General features: G+C 70.5%; 1 protein-coding gene across 1 annotated transcript in view; it reads right to left on the bottom strand.

The window, feature by feature from the left end:
* NTRK1 (neurotrophic receptor tyrosine kinase 1) overlaps positions 1-1,615 on the bottom strand; it is a 7,869-nt gene extending 6,254 nt beyond the window's left edge. Inside the window, exon 1 of the mRNA XM_085317024.1 lies at positions 1,446-1,615. Coding sequence (XP_085173150.1) covers positions 1,446-1,615 — 170 coding nt within the window. The remainder of the gene's footprint in view (positions 1-1,445) is intronic.
* Between the last annotated feature and the right edge of the window lie 449 nt (positions 1,616-2,064).

Raw genomic sequence — 2,064 nt, forward strand, 5'->3', positions numbered from 1 at the left:
CTGGGGGCTCCCCAGCCAGCTGCCCCTGTGCCAGGGAAAAGGAGCTGAGAGGCACCAGACAGTGATTTATGGCCATGGCTTCCCCTGGCCATAAAGCGGCTTTCCTCCCCGTTAGCGCCTGCGTCCCAGCTGTGCCACGGCCACGCCAGCTCCCTGCCAGCCCCCAGCTCCCCATCCCGGCGGGGGCACAGGGGACACACCCCAGGCTGCCCCGCTGCACCTCAGTTTCCCCTTCGGTACGTAGGGAGGAGCTGGGAAAGGGGGCCAGGACGGCAGCAGGGCAGTAGCTCTCTGTCCCTGGCTGCGGTACCCGATCCCGCCAGCGCTGAGCCCTCCCTGCTGAGCACCAGCACGGCGCTTCGCATCCCCACCAGTGCCGGGATGGGGCTCGGGCATCACTGATCTCGCTGCCGGTCCGCAGCCCGGCAGCCTGCGCTCTCACCTGGTGAGCAAGTTTGCCAGRTCTCAGCCCCCTTAGCCCCCTGCCTGCAAACCCTCCATGGGTCCCCACCTCGCCTCACAGCTGCCTGCGTCCCTGTGGTGGGGCGGGGGGGGACACAAGGGCATGGTCTCCCCCATTTTTCCCAGGCTGTGTGGTGATGGAAACCCTCTTTGGGAGTGAGTGTGGGGTTTTACCACCTTGCCACACCCCAGGGGCTGCTCTGGGGACCCCCACAGTGTCAAGGGGCCAATTGGGGATTTGGACCTGTGACCAAGGGGTTCTGGTCCCACTGACCCCTGACCGTGGTGGGATGCCCCCAGCAATGCAGAGCTGGTGCCTCGGCATGAGGCTGCGGGGATGACGGATGCTGGGGCGGACGGGGGTCTCCCGGGGAGCGCCGCGTCCCCGCGACCAACCGCCCCACCCTGCRAGCAGCAAACAAAGAGCTGGCAGCGCCCTGGCCCATGGGGAAACTGAGGCACGGAGGCACGCCGCGTGGCAATGCGGCAAGGCCGGGGCTGCGGCAGGGGGAGGAGGACCCAGGCGTCCAGGCACCCTGTTAGCACCCAAACCACCCATCGCACTCAGCATCCTCCTCTCCTCTGCTTGCACAAACCCTCCTCTCCCCAGTGCATGTCCCAGTGCAAGGGGATGAACAAAGGCAGAGGGAATCCCTCAACCTAGCTGGTTTGAAGAACACCCCAAAATCCGTCCTGCACCCAGGCTGGGTACCGCCACCGCCCTGCTCTCCCCACACCGGGTGTTACTGCAGCAAATGCCCCTTCAGGTCTGGGGGTCCCAGCGCTCTACCTCTCCCATGGCATCCCACCCCACAGGCCTCGGGCCAAGGCGACAGCACCCCACTGCACCCTCCAAGCCCTTCGCTCCCGCTGGCACAGCCACTGCAGGGCTGCGAAGAGCTGCGCGGYGCAGGGTGCAGCGGGGAGCCCCCGTCACCGTGTCCCCCCGCCCGTCGCCAGCCCCGCAGCATCGCCCCACTCACACGTCGGTGAAGGTGCGGGCGCCGAGGAGCCCGGCCAGGCTGTGCAGGGTGTCGGGCTCCCGGCAGAGCAGGGTGCCGGCAGCGGGGCAGCCAGGCAGAGCCAGGCGGGCGGCGGGAGCATCGCGGGGCCGCGGGCACCGGCCTCCCTCGCACTTGCCGCCCGCGAACATGTGTGTGTGCAGGCATCTGGGCGGCTTAAAGCCAGCGCAGGACCAGCCTCCCGGGGAGGAGCCGGCGTCTCCCCTCCTCCGACCCCGCCGCCCCCCGCCGCGGCCCCGGCACCCCGCCGCGGCGAGGGGCAGCGGCGGCGGCGGGTCCGAGCCCTGCCGGGGGCGGCGGGCGGGAACGATGCGGAAGGGGGGAAATAGCCGGACCCCTCCCCAGTTACAGGTGGGAGCGGGCGGGGCGCTGCTGGGGTCCGGTGCGGCCGCGGGCAGCCGCTTCCCTGGAAGTCCGTGAGTCACCGTGACTCGGTTCCCGGGAAGCCCCTGGCCCGGCCTGGCCCGGCCCTTAACCCGCTCGGGGCCGGGGCAGCGCTCCCAGCCCCTCGCAGGGCAGCGCGCCGCCGGCACGGCCCTCCGCAAGCCGGCACCCCGCGGCGACAAACGGGCACCCCGCA

Source organism: Rhea americana, unplaced genomic scaffold, assembly GCF_003343005.1.
Source record: "Rhea americana isolate MKP2758 unplaced genomic scaffold, rheAme1 scaffold_484, whole genome shotgun sequence".
Lineage (NCBI taxonomy): Eukaryota > Metazoa > Chordata > Aves > Rheiformes > Rheidae > Rhea > Rhea americana.